The sequence below is a fragment of the Coptis chinensis genome, chromosome 9, assembly GCF_015680905.1.
Source record: "Coptis chinensis isolate HL-2020 chromosome 9, ASM1568090v1, whole genome shotgun sequence".
Lineage (NCBI taxonomy): Eukaryota > Viridiplantae > Streptophyta > Magnoliopsida > Ranunculales > Ranunculaceae > Coptis > Coptis chinensis.
This window is the reverse complement of record NC_141464.1, coordinates 7,807,415-7,832,865: the sequence shown is the minus strand read 5'-3', so window position 1 is coordinate 7,832,865 and position 25,451 is coordinate 7,807,415. Positions and strand designations below refer to the sequence as shown.

Sequence of the window (25,451 nt, the reverse complement as noted above, 5' to 3'; positions counted from 1 at the left end):
CTCTCACACGCGTGCTTAGCACGCCTGCACGCGTCATGATTACCTGCAGAACCTGACTCCTCGTTCCTCGATATCCACGTGGCGCCCATCCTCCGGTTCATCTCTCTTGGCTTTTGGGTCGTACCCCCCGAAAAATTACCCTTTTGCCCCCGATGCTTCAAATCCCGCTCAAACCCTCAACCCTTCATCTTTCCCATTATTCCTCCATCCTTCATTCTCCAACCTCAGCACCTCTCTCCCTTCTTTCTCTTCCTCTGCTCTCCTTGTCCCGTTCTTCTTGTTTGCATCTTCTTCCAGTGGTCCTCTTACCGGTTACTGTCCCTGTCTTTCACGCTTTCTCTTCCTTGCTTGCACCTGCATTGAAAGTCAGGTTTGCTCTTCTTCCCTTTCACTTTTTTCCATTCTTGTTTTTTAGTTTCCGATCACCGTTCAACTCTTTCCCCCGCCCATTAGGCTTTGTAATATCTTTATCTTGATCGCATTTTTGGAAATCACTGCTTCTCTGCTTTCGAGTCTCATGTCTGCTTCGGAGTCTTCGAACTCCTCCGTCGTCCGATATGAACGATCGGAGACCCCGCCCTCTAGATCTAGTAACACCATCGCGAACGGGTCAGAGTCCCCCACCTCCGGGTCGACAAGCCCTGCCGCTATCCCCTCTACCTCGGGGAGATCGTTTAAGCTTCCCCCACCCCCCTCATACTACCGCAGACCCAACCTAGACGCGGTCAAAGACGCTTATGGCATCCCAGATGATGTGCTGTTAGAGCATGTGTCGGGCATAACTCATTTTCCCCATCTTGTAGAACCGCGGCTAGGGAGCCTGGTCGTTACAGTTGGGCAAATAGTGGCCGGCTTAAGGTTCCCCCTGTCCTTGCTTGACGTAGAAGTATGCAATCATTTCAACATTCCACCATGTCAAGGCATTGGCAATTTATGGTGTGTCATGTACGCTGCCAACTTTTATAACAAAACCAACTCTCCTCAAATCAAACTCCGCGATATCATTGCCCATTACTTCATAAAAAAGAGTACCAAGTATGGCAGTGTAGGCTATCAATCCTTTTGTAGTCGTCCGCGGAAGAAATCTTTCATTCTTCACATCACCACCTCTGATAAAGTGTGGCACCATTACCCTTTGTATGTATCCGGGAACTTTCTGTCAGCGGACATACCTCCTGAGGTTTCTCTAAGGCACTTACACTTCCTCAAGAGCGGTAAGTGTAGCTGATCGGCTGGTGTGTCCTTTTACTTATTCTTCTTACGTTCTTGACATCGCCGCTAACTTTCTTTGTCACAGGTTGGAAGCCCGATTCTCACTCTCAACTTTACAACGGCGTCTACTCCGCAATCTTCCAGAAACTCCACGATCTGGGAAACGACCAGTGCGGCCTTCTAGGCATTGATCCTGAAAAAGCCACTCCGCTCCTTCTCGACCCAACCCTCAAAGACTTTGGCCCATACCAAGGCCCTTTCTACCGTCTGCCTCCACCGAAAGAGAGATTACCCAAACATTCTCCCCCCAAGACTAAGAAGAGGGGCTACACCAAGAAGATCTCTCATTCACAAGCCGAGGCCCTAAGAGCCGCCGCCTCACGGTCCAAAAAACCCTCTACTGCTACTCCAGACCCATCCACCCCAACAGGTGTCCCCGGCTCATATTCTTCCCTTGCTGATTGGGAGGACAATTTTGCAGTCTCCAACTCCCCTCCGCCCACCCAAAACATGGATGTCAACAAACTCAAATTGTGGGACAGCGACCCTGAAGATGAGCAGACCGAATCGGCGACGCAGGGGCCACCCGCCAAGAGATGTAGAACTGCGGGAAACACTTCCACTCCTGCTACCCCATCCGCCCCAGTTGTTGCGGCCCCACGGCCGTTGGTCCCATCACGCCGTCATGGCAAGGATCCTGTGCCCGTTGGCCCTGAAGTGTGGCATCCCGAGTTCAAGGCCAGGGATCGCCCCGTCACTACTAGAGACTCCGCTTTAGACAATCTTTGCGGTGGTTTGCCTCTCATTCTTCACCCCCATCTTCCACGAGATCAAGCCTACGGCGACTCGGGAACGTTTGCCACCCATCGCGCTGCTATCTACACTGGGTGGGAGAAGGTGAGTCTCATCTTGATTCTCTTGCCTTGCGTCCTTACTTTGTGTCACATCTAACTTTCCTTTGTGTTCAGCTAAGCCTGGATGTAGGCTATGTCATCCGGGGACTGACCAACACCTTGGACACACTGGAGACGGTAAAGCAGGAGATCCATGGGCAGGACGGCTGGAAAGCTAGATATGCCAGGCTGGAGAAAGAGCGCGATGATTCTCGTATCACGGGCCTCAAGGCCACAATGACAATAAGGCTACGAAAGGGGCTCTCCGCCAGCAGATAACGGACCTTCAGGCTAAACTGACTAGCGAGAAAGCAGCAATGGAGGCCGCCGCTCAGACCACCCTTGACCGGTCCCTGGCAGCTGCCTCTGACCGCTTCCGCGCTCTGGCAGAAAAGAAAATTGCTAGAGAACTAAAGCGTCAGCTGGCCAAGATCACCGTTGCTGGGAGACTTCTTCCCTCGCCGCCCCCTACCCTTGATCAAGCCGCCGAACCCCCTGCTACTTCCCCTCCGCTGCCTGAAGAGGAACCCGGCACTGTCCCGGTGGCAACTGATGAGGTGGTGAACATATCCGAAGGCTCGCCTCAGAAAGAGATGCTCGAGGACACCACTACTCAAGCACCAGCCGAGGAGTAGTGATCGGAGTTCAGCCCTTTGTTTTACATCTCAATACCTTTTGTTTTCGCACTTGTTATTTTCTTGTTGTTCGATACTATCGTGCCCGTATTTACGTTCCCAAATGCTAATGCCTTGGCCGATCTTGATGTATTTCAGATATTTTTATGTGGGAATATGTTTTACCAACTTGCTCAATTGTATTATGCTTGGCTATCTGCGTTGATTTAGTTTTGGGGCAACTTAGTTTGCCCAAAATTTGTTTTGGACCACTGCATCCGCAGATGGCTTCCCATCTCACCGTCTCTGGTAGCCGTGAGGCTATTCTGGGGCAGCTCAATCTGCCCCTAGTTGGTTTCGGACCTCGTCGTCCGCGAAGGGCTCGTCCCCTCCGCTATCTCTAACAGCCGTGAGGCTCTTTGGGGGCAGCTCAGTTTGCCCCCAGTTGGTTTTGGACCTCATCGTCCACGAAGGGCTCGTCCCCTTCGCTGTCTCCAACAGCCGTGAGGCTCTTTGGGGGTAGCTCAGTTTGCCCCCAGTTGGTTTTGGACCTCATCGTCCACGAAGGGCTCGTCCCCTTCCGTCGCTGTCTCTACAGCCGTGAGGCTGTTTGGGGCAGCTCAGTTTGCCCCCAGTTGGTTTGTGAGTTCACGGCCATTATACCACCAAATTCTTTGGTCTCAATTGCACCTGATTCAATGACAGCATGGGTGACACAAAACATCATCATACACTCAAATGATAATCTCTGGTGATTTAAGAGCTTGTCTTTAATTAAAATAACACTGTACAAAGCATCACTCATAAAATTTCTTCAACATTCTTATGTTCCAAGGTCTCACGATGTCCTCCCCCTTCGGAGTCTGCAACCGATAGGTCCCGACACCGCCCTTCTCGGCCACAGTGTATGGCCCCTCCCAGTTGGGCCCCAGCTTTCCATCTTTCTCTTTTTACGGTGGTCGGGTCACTCTTCTCTCGACGCGGTCCCCACTGAACTGTCGTGGCTTCACCCTCTTGTCATATTGCCTCTGGAATCTCTTGTGGTATTCCTCCAACTTGATGCGCGCCATATCCCTCCTTTCCTCTGTAAGGTTCAGTTCCGCAGCTAATATAACTTCATTGACTCCTTCCTCTACGGCTCTAGTTCTAGTTGTCGCCTCCACCATCTCAACGGGAACCACCGCCTCCACTCCATAGGCCATGGCAAATGGCGACTCTTGAGTGGAAGTTCGTGGTGTGGTTCGGTACGCCCATAGCTTTTGATTCAACTCGCCCCGCCCCTTTCGATCCTCTAACTTCTTCTTCAAATTATCCATTATAGTCTTGTTAGAGGATTCTGCCTGACCATTCCCCTCTGGATTATAAGGAGCTGAGAATCCTTGCTTCACCTTGAATGCTTGAAGGAATTCACGTACTTTGCCCCCAGTGAACTGAGTACCGTTATCTGCAATTATGGTATGCGGCAGCCCAAATCTGCAAATTACGTTTTCCCACAGGAATTTCTTGACTTGCTCCTCCTTAACCTGCTGCAGTACACCCTCAACCCATTTAGTGAAATAATCCGTCGCGGCCAACACGAACCTTCGTTTGCCACTGGCCAAAAGGAGCGGTCCAACGATATCCAGCGCCCACATGGCGAAAGGCCAAGGGCTAAACACCTTATGCAAAGACTCAGCAGGAGCGTGTATTAGCGGTGAGAATCTTTGGCATTTCTCACATCTCTTTGCATACTCCGTTGCGTCTCGCTTCATGTGCGGCAAAAAATACCCTTGAGATAATAATCGATGTGCTGTCGTCCTACCCGCAGAATGACTTCCACAATCCCCCTCATGAATCTCACTTAAGACCTCTTCCGCCTGTTTAAGCCCCATACATTTCAATAACGGTCCGCTGACATTGCGTCTGTATAAGTCACCATCTATCAGAGTGTATCTTTGAGACACCTGTTCCATTCTCCTTCTCTCCCGTTTGTCCTCGATCTCTGACCCCGCAAGGAAACTCTAATCCACCCTGTCTCTTTCTCGGTGACTCCCAACACCGCTTCACCCTCTGATGTACTTGGTTTGCTCAGCACCCTAATTTCAACGGCTCTGCCCTCGGTTCCCGGTAGCACCGCCGCAACATATGCTAACGCGTCGGCGTGTCTGTTCTCACCGCGGCCCAGATGAGCGAATTTGATCTGAGTAAACTTGCTAGCCTTTCTCTGTAATACTTTTAAATATTTTGCCATCCTGGGGCACCGGGCCGCAAACTCTCCGTTCATTTGACATATTACCAAGTTGGAATCTGAATACACCGTCAATTCACTCACTCCGAGATCAGCGGCCATTTCCAACCCTGCTATCACCGCCTCGTACTCTGACTCATTATTTGAAGCTGCGAAACCCAACTTCATCGACAACTCTAACCGGTTATTCTCTGGTGTAACCAACACCACCCCGATTCCACTTCCGGTGTCAATCGCGGATCCATCTGCGAAGACCCTCCACCCGTTCCTCATATCCCAAGGGTCGAATGGGTCATGACTAGGATCGCCCTCTCGTTCCATAACCATTTCCTCTCCCCATGTAGGGTCCTCGGCTGGGAATTCTGCGGGAATTTCGCCATAGCCCACAATGCCTTCTCTGTCCCCGATCCGGTACTCTATGTCGTAAGAACTCAGCACTACTGCCCACTTCAACATTCAGTCTGACTTGTCCGCTTTCAAGGCCTGTTTGAGTGGCAAGTTTGTCACCACCACTACTGAGTGAGCATCGAAGTACGGTTTTAATTTCAAAGCTGAGAAAACCAACGCCAAAGCAAATTTCTCAATCCTGCTATATCTGGTTTCTGCATCTAACATGGTTTTGCTCTGAAAATACACCGGCCTCTCTGTCTTGTCCACCACCCTTATCAACACGGAGCTGATTGCGTACTCTGACACCCCCAAGTATAGATACAATTTTTCACCTTGCCCTGGTCGCGACAGGATAGGGGCTCTTCCCAAATAAACCTTTAACTCTTGGAAAGCTTTTTCACACGCCTCGGTCCATTGGAAGTCAGTTGTTTTCCGCAAGAGTAGGTACAGAGGTCTACACTTGTCCGAGGATTTTGAAATGAACCTGTTGAGAGCCGCAATTCTTCCTGCCAACCTCTGGACCTCTTTCACATCCTGGGGTGATTGCATCTCTACCAAAGCCCTGATTTGGTCCGGATTTGCTTCTATTCCGCGGTATGTGACGATATAACCCAAAAACTTTCCCGACGCCACCCCAAAGGTGCATTTGTCAGGGTTCAACATCAGCTTGTATGTCCGTAGTATCGTGAACGTCTCCTTCAATCCCTCCAGATGTTCCTCCTCGGTCATACTCTTTTCTACCATGTCGTCTATGTAGATTTCCATTCCCCTTCTGATTTTGCTCTCAAACATCTTCTCTCCTATCCTCTGAAAGGTAGCCCCGGCGTTCTTCAAGCCGAAAGGCATTCGGGTATAACAGTAAACTCCCCCTTCTACTATAAACGTGGTTTTGTCTTGGTCCGGCTCATACATGAACACCTGATTGTATCCCATGGACGCGTCCATGAAAGAGAAGAACTTAAACTCCGCAGTCCGATCCACCAACTCATCTATCCGCGGTATTGGGTAACAATCTTTTGGACATTGTAAATTGACATCCGTGAAATCGACACACATTCTTACTTTCCCATTCTTTTTTGGAACCGCGACAATGTTGGAGAGCCATTCCGTGAACTTGCATTCGCGAATAATCCTCGCCGCTTTCAACCTATGTATCTCCTCTCGTATCCCCTGCGCATACTGCGGCTTTAAGCCTCTCATCTTTTGCCGGATGGGCTTGGCCCCTTCTCTTATATGCAACTTGTGACAAGCAAATTCTGGATCCAGTCCCACCAGATCCTCTACGGACCATGCGAACACATCGCTGTTCTCAATCAACAAGGCGGTAAATTTTGCTTTCCAACTCTCCGGCAAATCGGCCCCAATAGACACCAGTTTCTCTTCTTCCCCAGTACCTACGTTCACTGTCTCAACCTCATCCATTGTCTTTGCCCGGTATCAATTAGGGGCCGTTCTGCGATCCGTGATTGCTTTCATGCCCGGTCCGCCCAGGCGCGGATCGGATCAACTCTCGAACCACCACCTGGTGTATTCTTTGAGCCGCAACTTGGTCCCCTCTTATCTCATACATTCCTCCCTTAGTCGGGAAACGGATCACTTGATAGTAGGTGGATGGAATTGCCTTCTTCTCGTGAATCCATCTTCTTCCCAGGATTGCATTAAATTGCGAAGTGGAGTCCACGACCATGAAACGGGTGAACACCGTTACCGGACCTGCTATTACTGGTAGCTCCAGTTCCCCTATGGGTTCGGTCATGCTACCGTTGAATCCAAACAGATTGGTCCGGGGAGGCTTCAATTGCTTCTTCTCAATGTTCATTTCCTCCATCGCACCGCTAAACAACAAATCAACTGAGCTTCTGCAGTCTATTAACACCCTCTTCACCATGTAGTTACCCATCGCTATTGTTATTTATCACCGGTGCATCCTCGTGGGGAGAGATTACCGCTTCCAGATCCTTTGGTGTGAATTCTATCCTCCCATCCCCTTTCGTGGTTCCTGGAACTGGCCGCGGAATACTCGAGACCTCATTTATCTGCTGTAAGCTGGACATCCTCCTTACTTTGTCCCTGTGAGCATTCCTTTCTATTGTTTCCCCATTAAAGATGACATTGATGGTTCCTAGGATCCTCGCTACGGCTGGCGCTTCTTTGACCGGATGTGCCTCCCTGATGAACTTTCTCAGCAACTCCTTTTCTATCATTCTCTCTACCAACCACTGTAACGCGAAACACTCATTGGTTCTGTGGTTTCGGATCTAGTGGTATGCGCAAAACGGCTTCTCTTCCAATTCTCTAGGCGTGCTTCTCGGACCTTCAAAATACTGCATCCCTTTAATTAGCGGCAATATCTCCTCTAAAGTTTTGTTCAAAGGAGTTGTCGCTATATCGCGGTATGGTTTTCTCTCGCGAATGTCTCTCCTAGCCATGTCTCGACCTCTCTCAACTTTGTGTGTCTCTTCCCTGTAAGATCCCCCCTCACGGGCCGCAGCTTTTCCTCTGTCTTTCCGGTCGTTCTATCCTACACTATGCACTGATTTTTCCGTCTTCCTAGGCTCCTTAGCGGTTCTCTGTAGTATATCCTCATAGCGTATGTACTTCTCGACCTTTGGATACAACGCATGTAACGTCGTGACTTCGATTTTGGACACAGATTCGTGGACTCTAGTACCCTGCTTCAACCCATGCTGGAATGCTATTACTGCGGTGTGCTCATCCAAATTCTCCACCCTCAACGTCTCCTCCTTGAACCTACACAAAAATTCCCTCAGTGTCTCGGCGGATTTCTGTTTGACATTGAAGAGGTCCGCGATATCCATAACTCTCCGTTTCTGATGAATTAAATGGTCCACAAATGCCTGTTCCAACTCCTCGAACTTATTTATCTTTGCGTGGCGTCAATCGGTAATACCAATCCGAAGCTCCCCTTTCGGACTAGCGGGAAACATCATGCAAATGCGTCCATCCATATTTTACTCTCTTGCCGCGGCGGCATCTGCCCTAAAGTGGTGTAAGTGGTCCGCAGGATCACCCTTCCCGTCATATCGCTCGAACCTCGGTTCGTAAACCTCTTCGGTACCTCGAATTCCAAACGACCGCTGGCGGGTTACGATTAAGTCCGCCACCACCTTCTTCACCCCCCTTGGCTTTTTTTTTCGGCCCGACTTATTTCTCTATCCTTTTCAATCATTGCCTGGATCACCTCCAGCGTGACCCCTCTCTCGAGATCACCTCTTGGCCCTTGAGGCGCTTCCTCGCTCTGTTCCCCCACCTCGCTATTCTCTGGCTCTCTAGTCCCCTCCCCTCTTTGTGTAGTTTCTCTTTCTCTTCTAAGATCTTCATTTTCCTCCCTCAATCTCGCTATTTCTTCCTGCAAGAGTCTGGTTGCCTCCGCCGTCGCGTCTTGAACTTCCTCTGGTGTTTCTTCCAACTCCACACTCAGAGCCTCTTCCTCATCGATTCCCTCTCTCACTTTTTTTGGTCTCCCTCTCCCTTTCTTAGCTATCGTTGCCATCCTATAACCCTTTCTTCTTGTCTCTAAACCGTAGGTCACTCCGGCGTTCTCCACAGACGGTGCCAAATGTATGATCAGATTTTCTCACCACTGACCTCCTAACCTCTCTCCTGTTTTTCTTTTTTTTTTTTTCTCTTCTCTCCTTCTCTCTTCTCTCTGTCTCTTATACTTCATAACCGCTAACCGCTTCTCGATTCCACGATCTCCACCTCTCCCTTCCATAACCGCTAACCGTCCACTACTGCCTCAAGTATCGCGGCCTGTATCTTATGCTCTCCCTCTCTGGTCTCTTAAATTACCTTGGTCTCTGGGACATGTCATCCCCATGGTCATGAATTTGGTAGATACAGACAAAACGTACATAAACAAGAATAAAAATAATATAGGTATTTTATTTCATAAATTTAGAAATTTAAAGTTGTTTTAAGAGAGAGCGAGAGTATGAAGTGCCTACGATAAAGAAAATTAAAAAAATAATAATTTAATGAATGATTAGAATTTTGTTATCCAATTATTTATTTCGTTGATTTGAACTCAAGTTAGAAGGGCGCCCTTTATATAGCTTTCTTCTCTCTCTCTTGTCCTTTTGTGACCACTAGAACCAGTCATCATCACCTAAACAAAACATAAGTACAACAGTGTTCTTGTTAAAAACTTTTTTCGAACAAAAGTGGACAAGAATTGAAGTGTGGTAAATAGAGTGACAAGAGACACAGTGACTTATTTGAACACTGATGAACGAAACCAGGTTAGCCAAATGTCAAAGACTTTAAGAAAAGCTATATTTCACACGTGTCATGTAGTACAGCTGTTTTCGACCAAAAATAAATAGTTCTTTTACACGTGTAATTACCACTATACCCTTATTTGAGTTCCACTGGTTATGGGCATTTAGATTGTGAATATAGCAACGTACAGGAGGGCAAAGGGTAAAAGAGTCGAAACAAGAAATAGAGTAGTTTGTTTTTTCATTTTTATCATGATGTGTTGGTTTGAGGTGTTTAACTGAAGAAAGACAGAAAGGCACACTTCAGTTTAGATAGATATCTTTTCTGTCCTTTGTTCTAGAAAGAGTAGAAAATAGGAGAGATATTGAAGTTTGTGTGTAATTGTGTATAACTGTTAAGCCCGTTTCTGAAGGAGATCCGGGATCCAAACTTCCCTAGTTTAAAGCCGGTTGAACCGGTCACCTTCTCTTGTTGCTATCATTCCGTGGTTGGTTGTTTTGTTTTTCTGGGAAACACAACAGAGACAGAAGGAAAAGGCTAAAAACAATAATAGAGTTAAAGAAGTAAGTAAGTAATCATGATGATGAAACAAGAGTAGACATACATACATGCATACAAAGAGACACACTATTCTTTGGTTGGTTGGGTTCACATGAAATGATGATTATGTTTTCTCTCAAAACAAGCCTTTAACTCCTGGTGGGTTTTTTTTTTTTTTTTTTTCTTAGTTGTATTTTCTTTTATAATGTATGATTCATTGTATGAAGAAGAAAGTTATGTGAAATGGTTAAAGGTGAGTTCTTTTTATGTATTTTTGAAGTATTAGCTAAAATGAAGTAAAAGTTTTGATTTTTAGGCTTCATTTCTTGTTTCTTTAGAGATGGGGAACTGCTAAATTTGATGTTTTGAGATTTGTAGTACTTGGTAATTGGTTTTGAGTAGAAGAAACTTGTGTTTCAGAAATGGGGTTTAAAGGGTTTCTTCTGAAGTTGACTTTAGAGTGTTTTTTGTTTTCTTGAAAGAGAAGAAGACCTTCATTGGGTGTGTTGATGTTGAGACTTTGGTGAGTCTGGTTTTCCTATTTAGTCATTTTTTTCTGGAAAATTAATGGTCTTAAATATCTTTAAATCCTACTGTAAAAATCTTGGATTTTAGTTTCCTCTTCTGTAAATGGAATCTTTCTCTCTTGGAAATACAAAATTCCCTCTTATGGTTCATGGAAAAAGGTTGTTATTTTATTTTCCTTATATTCTAGTTAGGGAAACAAATAAATGTTTTTGGTGCAGAGGTTGTTCTGAAACTAGTTAGATTCTACCTTTTTCTTCCCAAGTTATTTCAGGCTTGAAGAGGTTAACAGTTTTTCCTCTTTTAACTAAAAAGAGCCAAAAGTTAAGTTTTGGCAGGCACAGCTACAGGCTGTTTTCTTAGATTAGGTTTTTATTTACTTCAGAAAGTTGTTTGCTATTTTAGGGTTAGGTTTTTAAAGCTACACTTTGGGCATGAATTCATAACAAAGTGAACCCAAAGGGGGTGGGAAGGAAAACAGAAATGAAGAGAAATGGTAAGAGTATAGAAGGGTCTATTCTTTAGTTTTAATGGGTGTTCATCTTTTATTTTGTTTTTTATTCTTAACATTTTCTGTGTCTATCTTATCTGCTTACATTTTCATATTTTTCTATCAATTGGCTGTGCTCATAATATCTGAGAAAATATATTTGTTAATGGCTTTTACTCTGAATTTGTTTCTTTCCTTGCTGAATGTTATGTCTCAATATTATTGTTAGTGCTTCCTCCATGATTCATCTTCTAAATTTACTTGCTCTGTATACACAGGGAATCAATGTAAAATGGATTTTACAGAGGCTACAAAAACTGTTTACGATAGAATTCAAACTTTAGAGCCTGACCATGTTTCTAAGATCATTGGGTATCTTTTATTACAAGACAATGGCGAAAGAGATATGATTCGGTTGGCCTTTGGCCCGGACATTTCAATTCAATCATTAATTACCCAAGCCAAACTTGAGCTTGGACTATCTCCAAAGCCTGGAATCTCAGCACCAATCCCTCCCGCTTCTATGAATCTGGCACCCACTTCTGATCTCCCTTTGCAATTCACTCCGTTTTCCCCAGCTTCATCCCGTCCGTTCTCTTCTCCTGCTACTCTACGTGTTGCTCCTCCTTACTGGGATCCATTAGTGATGGTCGATCAACAACCACTTCATAATATGGACTTCATTTCTCCTGCCTACTCGGATACGGTTTCTGATGACTATCGGTTCCACAACCAAGCACAATTTTTGAGCTTGGAGGATCAATTGGATGCTGTTAACCATAGTGGACATGATTTCTCAAGCAATTTCTTCTACCCAGATGGAACATTGGGCAATATGAGTGCTAGAACTAGCCGGCGGTCTCCCAGCTTGCCTGAGTTCCCTGTGAAAGCTTGCCATTACTTCAACAAGGGGTTCTGTAAGCATGGAAGTAGCTGTAGGTACTTCCATGGCCAACCTGTACCAGATAGCTTCTCCCAGATATTTAGTCCAAACTCCAATGATCTTATTACTGATGACCATTTCCTGCCTGGGTCTCTTGAAAAGCTGGAGTTGGAACTCACTGAGCTGTTGAAATCTAGAAGAGGTTGCCCTGTGTCGATTGCCTCCCTGCCGTTGTTATATCAAGAAAAGTATGGGAGAACTCTTCAAGCTGAAGGGTACCTTACTGAAAGCCAAAGGCATGGGAAAGCTGGTTATAGTTTGACAAAACTGCTTGCACGACTGAAAAACAGTATCCGCCTCATTGACAGGTGCAATCACCGACTTTTTCTGGACGTCCTCTTTCGTAACTTTTTTATTATATATTAATCTCATAATATTGTTGTGTCATTGAGTTTCAGACCCCATGGGCAACATGCAGTAGTGTTGGCTGAAGATGCTCCAAGATACATGGAGTACAGAAATGACAGGAGTGATCCTGGTGGTGTTGTTGCAGGGTCCAGACAGATTTATTTGACTTTTCCAGCTGAAAGCACTTTTACGGAGGAGGATGTGTCCAACTATTTCAAGTAAGGAGATGCCTGTTTTTTATTAATGGAAATGTATTCTTGAGTTTGGTTTTTGTAATTTATCCTCTTCATTATTTGTTGTTTGTAGAAACTTTGGACCTGTTCAAGATGTAAGAATTCCCTGCCAGCAGAAAAGGATGTTTGGATTTGTTACTTTTCTTTATCCGGAGACTGTGAAGATAATTTTGACAAAGGGAAATCCCCATTTTGTTTGTGGAGCACGTGTTCTGGTGAAACCCTATAGGGAGAAATCGAGGCTGGTCGACAGGTAATGGTACTGGTGTACTCAAAACGTTAGTTTGTTTTTTTCCATCATCTGTTATTTTTTCTATACAATTCAGTTTAATATTTCTGTTTTAAAGGATATTGTTTGGTACTTCAGATCATATGTTGTGAGACAATTGTTGATGCTAGATTACTGTAGTAGTGATTCCTAAACATGAATTAGTGGAATAATTTCTGTCCCCACTGCTCATGATGTCTAGGTACACTAACAAATTTTCTGTGGTGTCATGGGCCTAATATCATTTGCTGATCTTATCCAATTAGGGTAGTCTGACAAGTTGTTTGAAGTGAAGGCGTGACAGTAAAAATTATGCTATGCTATAGACCACCTTTGAGATTGAAGTGTTACTTTACTCGCATTAAAATATCAATACCAATTGGGACCTTCAATAGGCAACACTTATAATTACGGATAAATCATTAATATTAATATCATTGTAGGTAGTCACGAATAACATCAATAATGTCAAATGTGTCTGGCGGATTGAATGCTTATTTATGCTGTTATGATGTTATTGTGCCATTTAGTAACTAGATTATTGAGCACTGATATGACCATCTCACACACTCTACTTCAAGGCAACTTTAACATGTCAAAATTCGTCTAGTAAAAATGGGGTGTATGCTCTTGTATATTTCTGATTCATTAAGTCAAGTAATCAACTTCTTTGTCTTTATGTTCTTTTTCCCCATTTTTATTTGTTTTCTTTTTCTTGTATCTATGCACTTTATTTGTAATATTGAAGTTTATCTGTTCACTGCAGGAAGTATAATGAGAAGAGTGACTCTCCTTTGTATTACCCTTCTAACTTTCTTGACATGGAGCCAGAGATGCAAATAGGTGAGTTCGATTACCACATGCAGTTGCTATTATCTATTTTATTTGTTTCATAGAGGCAGTGCAAATTGCCTGCCTGGTAGATCATTCAAGTAAATACCTGGAGGTGAATTAACCAGATGACTCTGGAAGAGGGTTGAGCCAGAAAATTATATTAGATCCTTAAACATATATAGGAGTGTTTAAGAAGATTATTAAAACCACTTCCCCTCATGGACGTTATTCATTTAGTTCTGATACACAAGTAGGTACCTCACTACGTGCTAGTGTAGGACTCACCTTTTTAAATTGAGTTTCTCTAGTTTAATTGTTTTCAGATCCTTATGCAATTATCACTCAATCTTTTGCAGCGCCTAGGCTTTGTGATACTTCCAGATTACTAAGGAAACAGTTTATGGAAGACCATGAACAAGCCCTCGAACTTGAAGCTAGGCGCCTTTCAGAGTTACAGTTAGGACACAGGCCACTGGCCCATCAGCCTTATTTTGGTTACTCTATGGATGATTTGAAAGTTTCAGATGGTCTGCTATTAACTATTACACTTCAATTATGTTGATATTATTGGTACTAGTTTTCATTTATTCCTCTGTTCTTGCTGATAGTTTGTTCGACTTGTGTTGTAGCTCATAGAGACCAAAGTGAGTTCACATCAAGGGATCGCTTCAATTATCTTTTTGATGTTTTCAACAATGGGTCAACGAGTGATGACAAAGGCAGGCATTCAAACAGCAATAACTACAGTGACCAGGAGAGGTAAGCTACAAACCAAAGAAATTTATCTGCATGTTACAAATCTCAGTTTAAACTAGCATTTTGGGTGACAGTATTGATACAGATGCCACATCTGATGAGAAATTGAGCAACAAAAAGTATGTGTGGTTTAGTTTGTTCAATTTATATGTTTTAGAGAAAATGAATTCTTCTAGCTCAAGTGAAATACTGTAACATGATATTGTTACCAAGTACCAATTTAGTTTTCTGAGAGGTTTCAATCTATTTACAAGCATAGAAATTTGAGGACAAGGCGACTTTTGACCATCATGATCTTGATGAGGATACAGTAAAGAAATTGTCCAATACAATATAATACTAAAATGACTTTAAATTCAATTGATTTATCCCAAGTTACATTGACTTGGGTACATATATCCCTATTCGACACGGATACAAAGTGTCAGACTAAGCGAATTGCCAAAAAATAAGGTATATCGCATTCAATATGTGGGTGTGGGTGTGTCGTGTCCGACACTGATTAGATTTAGAATTTGTCCATGTAACTTGGGTTCTATCCTATATCTTCTTAATCTGACATAGATAATATATCTACACTTTTACCTATAACATTGTTTTTTGTATTAATAATTGGTTAAGCCCTGAGGAAAAGTAGAATCAGTTAGTTAAGTGAGTTTTGCTCGGTGGATGCTCTCAGCAGTTTTCTGCATTAGTCTGCTATCTCTAATGAGTTTGTCATCTACTGCATTTGTACGTCTGTCTGATCAAGGATATTTTGTTTTCTTTTAATTTTTGCAACAGCCAAGGACTCAACCTCCCTGAGAGCCCATTTGCATCTCCAATGGGAAGCAGTATTTCCACAGTGATATAGATTCTGAAACAGAAGAAATATAGAGTAACGATTTCCAAATCTCCCTTTGGTTCAATACAATAGTGTTTTTTTTTCACTTTTATCGTCGAGCTCGTTGATGAAGTTCTCTTTACTAGCCATACCAACTGAAGTAACAGCAGAAAGTTCCTCTCCCTGCTACTAGGGGATATGGAGAAAGTTGCAAAGAAAGATACAGAAAGCTACAAGTAACAAGTTTCTACACTTTTTTTAGTTTATTCACAGAAGCAGTCGAGAAGTTTAAATGTTAGAAGGTAATGTAATATAGTATGCCTTAGTGGAAGAGAAAAAGGGAATTAGAAATTTGCAGTGATCATAGAAGAAATTGAAAGTGGTGTAGAACTATATAGTACAATGAGAAACAGATGGAAAATAATTTTACTTAGAAAAAGAGAAAGGTAGTTGCATCTTATACCAAGTAAACCCTTTTGTGTTGTTTGATGCACTTGTTATGGTTTGGATGTATGATCTGTGGGCTTCTAATTTGCAGTATTAACTTTTTATTTCGGTTGTGGAATCTGACATTGCAGTATTAATTTGCAGTATCACTGTCCAGTGTCCACTTTCGTTTTGTCTAAATGTGTTAATATTCGAGATTTTCCGCTTGGAAGTAGTTTGTGACATAAGCCATTGACGTAATAAATTCGTGGTCACTTAATCAATCATGGAGGAATCAGTGCAACATTTGGTTGATGTCATTCGTTACAATCGAAACTAATGTTTCCAAGTGTTGTGACTCTAAATGTGGGACCCTTATTTAATTTTAGGCGGGCAATGTCGAGAATGTGGTCCTAAAAATGAAATGGCATAATGTGGACCATAATCTCTTTTGAAGTGAATAATTAAATGACGAGGAACACGACATACCATGCTGGATGGATATGGTTGAGAACTTGAGATCCTAGAGTGCAAAAATGCATACTACGTGTATGCGTGTATGTAGTCCATGTACTACTATGTTGTAACCTAAGCTGGTGTAGTGAAAAAAAATCTGAAAGTGTGGTTTGCACAATGTGATGTTTATCGAAAAAAAAAAGTTTGCACAATGTGACAATGCTAAAAAAAACCAAGGTGGGGAACAGTTATGTTGAAAATTGCAGCATCTCTCGTTTTTTGTTTGTATTACTTTGTACAAGGTGGGAAGATAGCGACTTGAAGAACAATAGCGTTAAGGGTCATTTCTTTTTGATTTCTTGAATTCAGATATTTTTTCGTTCTTTTTCTGGATTTATTGACTGGGTAAGTTTCCGAAGATTCTAAGAAATGGAAGCATTTGTAACTGCCGAGGTGGTCAACCATGCATGCAGTCAATGGACTTTTGTCTTGGGACATGAATGAGGTGGGTAACTTGTGAAGTCTGTTTAGTTGTGGGCTTATGGGGAAAATAAATGCTTAGCTTGTGAGAGCATTAATTTAAGCTTCCGGCGCAGAAAAGGCAGGCAATGCCTTTAGGCTTTCAAAAAAGAAAATAGATGAAATACGATATGGTGGTGTAGATTGTAAGATTTTTAACCTGGAACTGACAATTGGTGACATTTAGAAAATCAACATTTGTGATGTAATCATGCAATCACATAATTGCTTAAACATAGATTGTTTCGGCAATAAACTGCTTCAACACAACGAGAGCAATGGTAAAGAACGCACTAATAAACAGATGAATTTGATGTTGGGGGAGATGAAACTGAACCAAGATAATGGCTGCCTACGTACCCAAAATCTATTCTCTATGGATCAAGTTTCCACGGTTCTTATATGAAAAATAATTTGGTATTTATATAAGTAGAGTAGAGAGTCCTTGTAGCTCAAGTAATCTTGTATCTTGAGTAATTATGATAGACTATAACTCTCATCCGATAATTATCTCTTTGATAAGAAATGAATCACGGACATAAATCGGTGTACATTAGTGACAAACCATGTGGCTAAGGTTGACCTTAGACACATGAGTTAATAACCCCGTCACATTGATCCATGGTATTGCAAATTGGGCTTTAGCCCGTCGATTAAATGAATAAAATAGACCCCTAATAATGGGCGTTTGCCACGTATGTGTCGAATTGGGTCTCCGCCCTCTTTGTCATGCGAACAAAGTTCACATGGCAAAGAAGAGAAGAAAAGGCAAGGAAAAAATTGAATAAGAAAAGAGTAAGCGGAATGTATAACAAAGTGTCGTGTAACACCCGTATTTTTTTAAATATGTATTTTTCTATTTATTAATTAATTATTTATTTATTTTCAAAATTCGTCGGATTGGACTCGGGATACGTGGGCCTGGTTTTGGGCCCGAGTTGGTGTTGGGCTTGGGTTTCGGACCCAAGTATATAAACACATTTTTCTAGAGAATAGGGTTCATAAAGAATAAAATATATTAAAAATGGAGGCAGAGCTTGAAGCTCGTTAGGTTTGGAAGCGTTAGGAGCCGATGGGCTCTGGACCACTGAGGGATTTGTGGAGCTTTGGGATTAAAGTGAGTAGTTAGTCTTCTACCTCACCCACGAAAACAGATTCTGATCTCATGTTTTCATTCCATTTCTTGTCCATTTTTCTTAGCCATGTATTGTATTATTAAACCGCTAAATATTAAGCCTATTGTTTTGGTTATCTTTGAAACTGTCGAACCGGGAACGTGGTTTTGGTTGAAATTTTGCTCAAGCTCTGAAAAACATTTCGGGCGGCACCAAGAAATTTCCGACACAATATTATATAAACCGCCGGTGGTAGTAAAGGGGATGAAGGTTGGGTTGGTGTCGGGCCATCCGAAGCTTCGGCCAGCGTTAATGGCGCCGGTGGAGAGTCGTGAGAAAAAACTTCGGTTAGGCTGTTTTGGGTTAGAATCGGGGGTGGCTAGTGATGGTGAGTGGAAGGTGGTTTGTCGATTTGTTTGGTGGTGGTTGTGGGACGAGGTGTCTTTGCGGGAAGCTTGGAGAAAGCCATGAATGGCGGCTTGCCCAAACACCCCAGTAAAACAGTTTGGTCGGTTTGATGTATTGGTGTTGGAATAACGAACTTAGTTGATGTATGGGGGTAGTAGGGAGTTTGATGGGGGCTGTTGGAAGCTTGGGGGAAGCCATTAATGGCGGTCGCGATTTTTAGATCTAGATTTGATGAAGTTAGGATTTGAATGATTTGAGGAATGTGTGTTTGTTAATGTTGTTGGGTTTGTTATGGGGATTAAAACCGCCTGATCAAAATGGGTGGTCGATTAGTGCTTGGTGGTGGCCGGATTTGGTGGTGGTGGAGGAGAGAAATGGGTGTAGGCTTGGGTGTATGAACACTTTCGTCTTCAGAATTCTCCCATGATCAATATGGACTTTAAAAGGGATATGCCTCGTATGAGACGGTGGATGGTATATCCCTCACTTTCAATGGCCACAGTGTCTTCTTTGATCTACCTTCGGGAGGAGATAGACTTATTATCAGCTAGAGAAGTAAGGATATAAGTTTAATACTTTCTTATTATAATTTGTTAGTTTGTAAAATGATGGAAGAGAATAACAATTATGAATTTTTGTGTGTTAGGTTTATTGGGACCCTTACAAAGATGTTAAGTGACATCCGACCATTAGACGATGTTACTTTTTTAATGGCGTATTATGTGTGCTTGATATAGGCTGAAGGCTACAATATTAACCGAGTTCTACGTCAGGTTGGATATGTTCAAACGATTCCTGGTAGGCCGATTCAACCTAAATATGGTAGTAAAAAAGCAAATGTGCGATACAATGTGAGTCATTACACTTTTTCCCGATTGTGGACGTCGGGAGATAATCATGTTTTGTCTAAGTTTGAACGTGGTGAACGTGTTGTGGCTTCCTCGGATTGCGTTAATAGATACATAGATTGGTTCAACAATATTAGCCATCCTCATTATCACGAGAATCCAAGTACTTTTCACAAGTTCATAGACTTCCACCTGTAAATTGGGTAAGATGTATATATATATATTTTTATTCCTACTCGTATTCGATTTCATTGTGTTCAAAAATTATAATATATCTAATGTTAGTCATATTTGTGATATATATACATTTGACTGTCAAATTACTTTATATATAGGAACTTATTGTAACAGAAGCGACAAGGTTGCTTAAAGAATCGTTGGATATAGGAGGAACCCAAGATGTTCATGGGATGTTAGCACGTGAGAAGATGATATACAACATTCTCCAATTCAAACAAATCATTCAAGAAAGTTCACAAAGTGGAGGTGGGGGTGAAAATAGTGGAGATGTTGGTGAAAATAGTGGGGGTGGTCAAGATAATGGTGGAGATGGTGGTGAAAATAGTGGAGATAACATGGACATTGACACAACAAAGTTGACCCCCAACTTGCAATGAGGCAGAAGAGAAAGAAATGATGGTGTTAATGTTGGTGTTTCTATCTAATTGGGGTTTTTTTTATTATCATGGAACATCTAATAGATGCTCTCATTTTGTCTCCTGTCTAAAACTTTTGTCTTTGATGACTTTATACTAGGGGTTTTGTAGTGGGTTGGGATGATTCTTCGGGCTGTGGGATTTTATCTCTTATTATATTATCTAGCTAACTTAACTGTTATTTAAGTGTTTTATCTCTTATTATCTGGATAACTGAAGTGCTATCGGGCTGGGGGATTTTATCTCCTAATCCTCTGTTCTTGCTGACATGTTCATTGGACTCAACCACCTGCTAAGTTGGGGAAGTTGTCAGCTTATGTTTTTTGTAGGATTGCTTGGAGAACTACAGACGGTTTTGTATTTGTATATGTTGCAGTCAAAGCAGCCCTTACAAAGATTCGATAGAAACAGTTTTAAGCATACTTCCGATTTGTTAGGTAAATCTGAAGAGGTATTATTATAAGGTAAGATATGATTAATTTCTAGTTTTGTTGCTTCATTTGTGTAATTTACTTAATTTCTAGTTTGATCAGTTGAGTGTTCAGTTTGTCTGTATACGCAATTTCATTAAAGTTAAACTCGTGCTTTAAAATGAGATTTTAATTTGATATTCACTTTTAGCTGGATTACATTGTTTTAGGTTGCTGAGGCGGAGCAGAAAACTGCTGATGGCTTGTTCTTAACAGAGGCTAGCAAGGATAAGCCTTCCATTGGAACTGTAAGTGGTCTTTGACATACCTTTTGTCTGTAGCTGTCCAAATTTGGTTCGTAATAATGAACGTTATTTGTTAGGTTATGGGGTTCTAAGTTCTAACTACTAGTCTACTATTAAGTGATGCACAATTTCTTCATATCTATGGCATTGCTGTATAAAATGTTTAAAAAAATGCATTGGTCTGTTTTTCTTGTATTTTTTACCGAAAGAACTTTACGTGAAGAGTCTGGTTCTATATGGCTGGTTCTAAAGGAGATTTGAATGTTAAGCAAGAACATATGGATGCTTTTGGTAACTGCTCTTTTTTACTTTTCATTGCACTATTTTTTATTTTTAATAGTGTTCATGGTTTATTTGTGCAATTGAAAAAATAAATTTGAGAATACGTTTGATCAACTTATTTGCTATATGTATTATTATAATTTCAAGAATTAGTAGTCTGAAAACACGCACAAAGCCATAAACTCATTGGGTTTGGACTGGAATTGTAAAGATTTTTGGTACATGTATATATGTGAATGCTTGTTGATGAATGTATGTGATTCAAAAGCGTTTAGTTCATAGTTTTTTCAATATTAACAACATTTTATCATTGGATACTATTTGTGGAGTATGGACTACTTAAAAACGTTGAACGATGTCTTCTTCAACTTCTTAGGACTAATGAGCACTTTCTACCTTGATGCTTTTCTTGGTTTATCGACTAGTGATAGCTAGTACCTAGCAAACATCAAGTAGTATGTACATACTTTCTGTGTTAACCAGAAGACGCTCTGGGAGAAGGACTGTCACTTCAGTTTTAAGGACCATTAGTAATTTTTCTGGTATAATATGGACGTCTGATTTTAGATATTTCAGTATGCCCATGGCGCCATAGTGCTCACTTCACTAGCAACAGGAAATAAGTATTTCAATATAACATGGCTCCATAGTGACCCTTTTCATGTGTTATTTGTTGATTAAGTAACTCTGCATATTTGAACGCTAGTAGTATGTCATTATGTTAAGCACATTGGTTAAGCATAGATTATTGATTGGATAATAAGGAAATGCTTGTCACACAGGCCCATTGCTACAGGGTTTAATTATTTATATTGGTATAGTAACTGCTTCTTTTGCACAGCACAAGTGTGGTCAAATTTAGATTATTTTACAGCATACACATGCTTTATCAACACACGCAAACAGCACACATAGATATTTGTTTGTTTCTGTATGAAATTAGTTTTTGATTTTAGTTTTTGTCTTCCTCTGTAGGTATTGATGGACAGGCGACTTTGGAAGGTCCAATTGAGGAGATAGCAAGGATTGAGGCAAAAGAAGCTGAGGCATTACTTTCTGACTTGGGAATACCGGTATATCCAAACACATTTCTTTCATACCTTTGTTAGTCCATATGAGTTGCGTCTGTTTTCACTGTCTCAGATCTTGGTCGAGAAAATGACATCCTGTTGAATCATTAGTGTTAGTTGTTTAGTTTTGATCAGGATAATGATCACTCAAAGAGGGGACAGACTTAATAAATGACCTGGATTTTCTTTTGTGTCTTTTTCTTATTTCTTATATAACAAATATATAAATATGTCCTGTTATTGCTCAGAAAAGATGTTCTTATCTTCCATAATGAGGAGGAAGAAGCAGATTATGAAGAGCATGATGGGGAGGAAGGAGGATTGGTTGATGAACTATGTGAAGGTATAAGTAAGATTTTTTTGAGAAAGAAGACACTTCCTGATTTTGAAGGCAAACACATTCGATTTGTCTATAACAGTGATGGTGAGCTCAAAAGCAGTAAAATGTTGCCTTGTTTTATTTGGAAGATTACAAGTAAAATGTTGGGATCATTTATCTGATTTGTTATGTTTGTGCAGATATGTTCGTGTACTTGGTGCCTTCTATCTGCGTTTAACTGGGACAGATACTGATGTGTACCAATATCTTGAGCCACTTTACAATGACTATCGAAAACTGAGGCAAAAGTTAGCTGATGGACGTAAGCATTTTTTTTATTTATTAATTGTCAGATAGGTAAATGTTTAACTTATATATCTCGTCTAGGTTTTGCTTTGACACATGTGGATGAGGGCATTGATGAACTTCTGACCAAGGACTATTCCTGTGACATTGCCATGCCTCGTATTAAGAAAAGGTACCTTTTATTTGTTAGTATAAGTTTGCTGCAAGAACAGGAATTTAAAGATTACATGTAGCTTTTGAGTAATTATCTGAGTTTAGGCCATTTTGGAATTCAACGACTTTACTAATGTATTCTATACAAACAGATGGACCCTTGAGTCAATTGGGATGTTGGAACCAAGAAGAAGTGCTTTGGAGGATGATTTTGAGGAGGAAGAAGATAAAGAAGATGATGACCAAATTATGATTGATTCGAAACCTGATACCCGTGAAAAGGTTGGGATGCATTATTTTTTCAATCAAGTTGTCTGCTTTTGTTTTGATGTGTAACATTTCGTTTTCATCTGTTTTTCTTTTTGTAACAGGATCACTATCGTGGTCGAAGTCCTACAAGAGATTGAGATAGGGATAGAAAACGTGATTATACGACAGTCACTGCCAACCAGATAGAAGTTATTTTTTTTCATATTAGACTTCCCAGGTTTTTGTTAGTCCGTGGTTCTGTTGCGAGTTCATACAACTCATTATTCTGGGTTGTCTTAAAAGTGACTTTATAACTACATGGAAAAAAGAAAAAGTAAATTTTTGTACATGGATGGATTCATTCTTCTTATGAATTTCTCATATTCATCTTCTGGATCCCATGAACAACTGATGTCATACTCTGAAAATTCAATAATCATGTTTACAGTTAATTAGACCCAGGATTGGATATCACATACCAAAAAAATAGTGAAAGAAGAAAAAACTGAAATAATTGTAGAAAACCCATCAACCAAAACAAGACCACCCCAGAAGTGACTAATTCAACAAGAAATGAACTAGAAAACCCTTTAAAAACAACCAGTTAAAAAAAAATTGGAAACGAAAAGAAAATAGGCATACCAATTATAAAATCAAATTCCTTGCTTCTCACGAAACAAAACAAAAAAAGAATAAGAGTTGTGTTGCTAAGAGTATCAGTTTTAAGTCATCCCTTTCGGTGTAAGACAGTCCAGTCCAACTAACTAAAGCAGAAACGCTAGTCAGTTGAGAACGTCTTTTCGCTTTAAGTTAGTTTATTTAAAACCGATCTTAATCTGAGACTAGCAAAATCTAATCTAAGTGTAAGGCAGTCCCATTCCAACCAACTAAAAGCGAAAAGCTAGCCCGGTGCGAACGTCTTTTAAACTTCGCTTAGTTTATTTAAACCGATCTTAATGTAGGACTAGCAAAATCTAATCTAAGTATAAGACAGTCCAGTCCAACCAACTAAATCAAACAAAGCTAGCCAGCAAAATCTAATCTAAGTGTAAGACAGTCCAGTCCAACCAACAGAGGCATAAAGGGATAGTCTAACTGGAACATCTTTGTTTATATAAGTTAGTTCAATTAAACCATTCCTAATGCAGGACCTACACATTTTGTCTATGTATAAGACGGTCCATTCCAACTAACAAAAGGGGGCATAGAGTAGCCTAATGTGAACATCTACTCTTTTTAAGTTAGTTAAATTGAACCATTCTGACCAACACGTCTCTCTTCATTTGAAATTTGAAATTTTGACAAAATATTTCGGTTTAACTTATCTTGTAAGGTCGGTTTCAAAATTCAAATTCAAATTTTTTGGGGGGGGTTTAGATTTCACGAAATTTAAAATCCAATTTGAAATTTTGGGCAAAAAATTTAAATTTAAATTTTGTGTTTTGAATTTCAAGTTGGTTTTGTGTTATCACTAACTCCAATTTCAATTCAATTCATGTTTTCATATTGTATTGAAGATGAAATGAAGAATACAAACCAAATTACCAAAATATTGTGTTCGAAATTTTACTAAAATTTAAAATTCAAATTCAAATTTTAAAATTTGGGCGGGAAATTTCAATTTCAATTTCATCTTCAAGACTTCTTATGAAAAAAAAAAAAAGAAGAAAACTACAAATCAATTGACCAAAAAAATTGAATCAAAGTTTTCCTTCACTATATATATGCTCTGAACCCAAAACCCTAAACCCTAAACTGAGTCGTGTATTTAAATTTCAAAAATAATTTTGTGAGCCAAAATTCAATAATAAATTTTGAATTAAAGAAAAAAAAATATTGTTCAAATTTAATTTCATTCACATTTCTGTAAAGTACAAAACTTTACCCATAAACCTTAAACCCTGAACTCAGCTCATATAGTGTAGTGGGGAAGACCATAAAATGAATATGTAACATTTAGGTGTATAAACAATGGTTAGTAATATTTATTTAATTATTGTCTTAAAATAAAGATTTTGTCAGCCATTGTGAACCAAATTTGAGTGAATTACTAAAAATTGACCAATTTTGACCAATTAAACGGTTTATAAACCCAAAACCCAAAACTGAGTCGTGTATTTAAGGGAAATTTCAAAAATAATTTTGTGAGCCAAAATTCAATAATAAATTTTGAATTAAAGAAAAAAAAAAAAAAATATTGTTCAAATTTAATTTCATTCACATTTTACGTAAAAGTACAAATCCTTACCCATAAACCTTAAACCACGAACTCAACTCATATAGTGTAGTGGGAAGACCATAAAATGAATATGTAACATTTAGGTGTATAAACAATGGTTAGTAATGTTTTTTTTTAATTATTGTCTTAAAATAAAGATTTTGTCGACCATTGTGAACCAAATTTCGTGAATTACTAAAAATTGACCAATTTTGACCAATTAAACAGTTTAGATCAGCTATCCAAAACGAGATAGGTTAGTCCAAATTCAACCATCCAATGCGGATGGAGTTAGCCCCGATCTGAACGTCTTTTATTTTAAAGTCAGTTCCAATAAACCGTTCTTAAGACAGGTCCAACACAATTTCCAATC

At 40.6% G+C, this 25,451-nt stretch overlaps 3 protein-coding genes across 7 annotated transcripts; 2 read left to right on the top strand and 1 right to left on the bottom strand.

The window, feature by feature from the left end:
* Positions 1–4,640: 4,640 nt before the first annotated feature.
* LOC147474650 (uncharacterized) lies at positions 4,641–5,402 on the bottom strand. Its single transcript, XM_086585144.1, has one exon. It carries the CDS (start codon positions 5,400–5,402, stop codon positions 4,641–4,643), a length of 762 nt encoding a protein of 253 aa, XP_086441270.1.
* A 4,451-nt stretch (positions 5,403–9,853) lies between these two features.
* Positions 9,854–15,809, top strand: LOC147474649 (zinc finger CCCH domain-containing protein 18-like). Of its 3 annotated transcripts, none has more exons than XM_086582537.1 (8): positions 9,854–10,277; positions 11,412–12,384; positions 12,475–12,642; positions 12,731–12,910; positions 13,692–13,768; positions 14,116–14,286; positions 14,389–14,518; positions 15,299–15,809. In XM_086582537.1, exons 2-8 carry the CDS (start codon positions 11,426–11,428, stop codon positions 15,366–15,368), a joined length of 1,755 nt encoding a protein of 584 aa, XP_086438663.1. In that variant the 5' UTR covers positions 9,854–10,277; positions 11,412–11,425; the 3' UTR covers positions 15,369–15,809. The 3 variants fall into 3 exon arrangements, with proteins under 3 accessions (XP_086438663.1, XP_086438664.1, XP_086438662.1); XM_086582538.1 differs by having other exon boundaries at positions 9,882–10,141; XM_086582536.1 differs by lacking the exon at positions 9,854–10,277 and adding an exon at positions 11,018–11,139.
* Positions 15,810–19,271: 3,462 nt separating this feature from the next.
* Positions 19,272–23,252, top strand: LOC147474648 (uncharacterized). 3 transcript variants are annotated; one of them, XR_015208974.1, is made up of 8 exons: positions 19,272–19,313; positions 19,446–20,230; positions 20,407–20,484; positions 21,739–21,836; positions 22,082–22,176; positions 22,353–22,474; positions 22,540–22,630; positions 22,764–22,897. XR_015208974.1 is itself a non-coding variant. In XM_086584304.1 (6 exons), the coding sequence occupies exons 1-6, from the start codon at positions 20,718–20,720 to the stop codon at positions 23,016–23,018; spliced, it is 453 nt and encodes a 150-aa protein (XP_086440430.1). In that variant the 5' UTR covers positions 20,609–20,717; the 3' UTR covers positions 23,019–23,252. The 3 variants fall into 3 exon arrangements, 1 of the variants encoding a protein (XP_086440430.1); XR_015208973.1 differs by having other exon boundaries at positions 22,082–22,257; XM_086584304.1 differs by lacking the exons at positions 19,272–19,313; positions 19,446–20,230; positions 20,407–20,484; positions 22,540–22,630 and adding exons at positions 20,609–20,772; positions 22,983–23,252 and having other exon boundaries at positions 22,087–22,176; positions 22,353–22,386; positions 22,754–22,893.
* Positions 23,253–25,451: the final 2,199 nt, after the last annotated feature.